Consider the following 1,019-nt stretch of genomic DNA (forward strand, 5'->3'; position numbering starts at 1 on the left):
CCCCACTCACTGTAACTCCCACAGCACTTTCTCAGTGCCTGGCCCTTTAACTAGACTCCCTGATGAGTGGCCAAGGCAGGCATCCTGCGGGTAGGGGCTGTGTCCCACCAGCCCTGTCTCCCTAGCCGGGGTCTGCACACAGTAGGTGCTCTGAAATCCATGTTGGAGGAGAAAAGGGCACTGCCTTGTTGACACTCTAATTTTTTCTTTCTTTGTTTTCTTAACTTTTTAATGTGACTTGATGAAAGTTCACAGGGCAGATTGGTTTTCCATCCAACATTCCTGCACCTTTTGTTTTGTGACGCTGGTCACGGTCTCCAGAGTGTAGCAGCCCTCTTCCCACTTCCTCCCTGTGGTTTCTCTTTCTGGTCACCCTTCTTTCCTGTCCTTCCCGCCTCCCGAGCTTTCTTCCTGGGCACCTGCTGCCCTTTCACTCTTGGGATCCTGGGCCTTTCTTACCTCATGGGTTTTACACATGTCTTTCTTCTTTGCCAGATGTGGACGAGTGTGCTCCGCCCTCAGAGCCCTGTGGGCCCGGCCATGCCTGTGTGAACTCCCCTGGGAGTTTCCGCTGTGAATGCAAGGCTGGTTACTATTTTGATGGTGTCAGCAGGACGTGTGTAGGTACGTGGGTGTCCCGCACACTTCCTTGGTTGGGGCCTTGGGTGACCCTGCCGAGTACGTGGGTGTCCCTGACAAGTGCATGGGTGTCCCACAGGCCTCCTTAGGGCCTGAGGTATGTGGATACCCTACAGACCTCTTTAGGGCCTGGGAACTTGGCTAGTAGGGGGGAACCTGACCAATAACATGGCTGTCCCTGTAGACCTCCTTTGGGCCTGGAGACCTGGCTGAGTGGGCATCAAACAGGCCCCAGCCAAGGGCACCACAGCACAGGGGCCCGTCCTTGTCCTCTCCTCATCTCGGATAATACAAGGCCAGGCAGCTCCCAGAGAAAAGGCCCCGACACAGGAGACCCACGCTCAGGTTCCTGCTGCCGCCAGCCATTGGCTGCGCCTGCC

The 1,019-nt window shown here is 56.0% G+C and overlaps 1 protein-coding gene across 1 annotated transcript in view; it reads left to right on the forward strand.

Moving 5' to 3' along the window:
- Nucleotides 1-1,019, forward strand: part of FBLN1 (fibulin 1) — a 99,054-nt gene that overhangs the window by 36,445 nt on the left and 61,590 nt on the right. Inside the window, exon 9 of the mRNA XM_007955644.1 lies at nucleotides 496-624. Coding sequence (XP_007953835.1) covers nucleotides 496-624 — 129 coding nt within the window. The remainder of the gene's footprint in view (nucleotides 1-495; nucleotides 625-1,019) is intronic.

Source organism: Orycteropus afer, unplaced genomic scaffold, assembly GCF_000298275.1.
Source record: "Orycteropus afer afer isolate SDZICR_OR568_19922 unplaced genomic scaffold, OryAfe1.0 scaffold00524, whole genome shotgun sequence".
NCBI lineage: Eukaryota > Metazoa > Chordata > Mammalia > Tubulidentata > Orycteropodidae > Orycteropus > Orycteropus afer.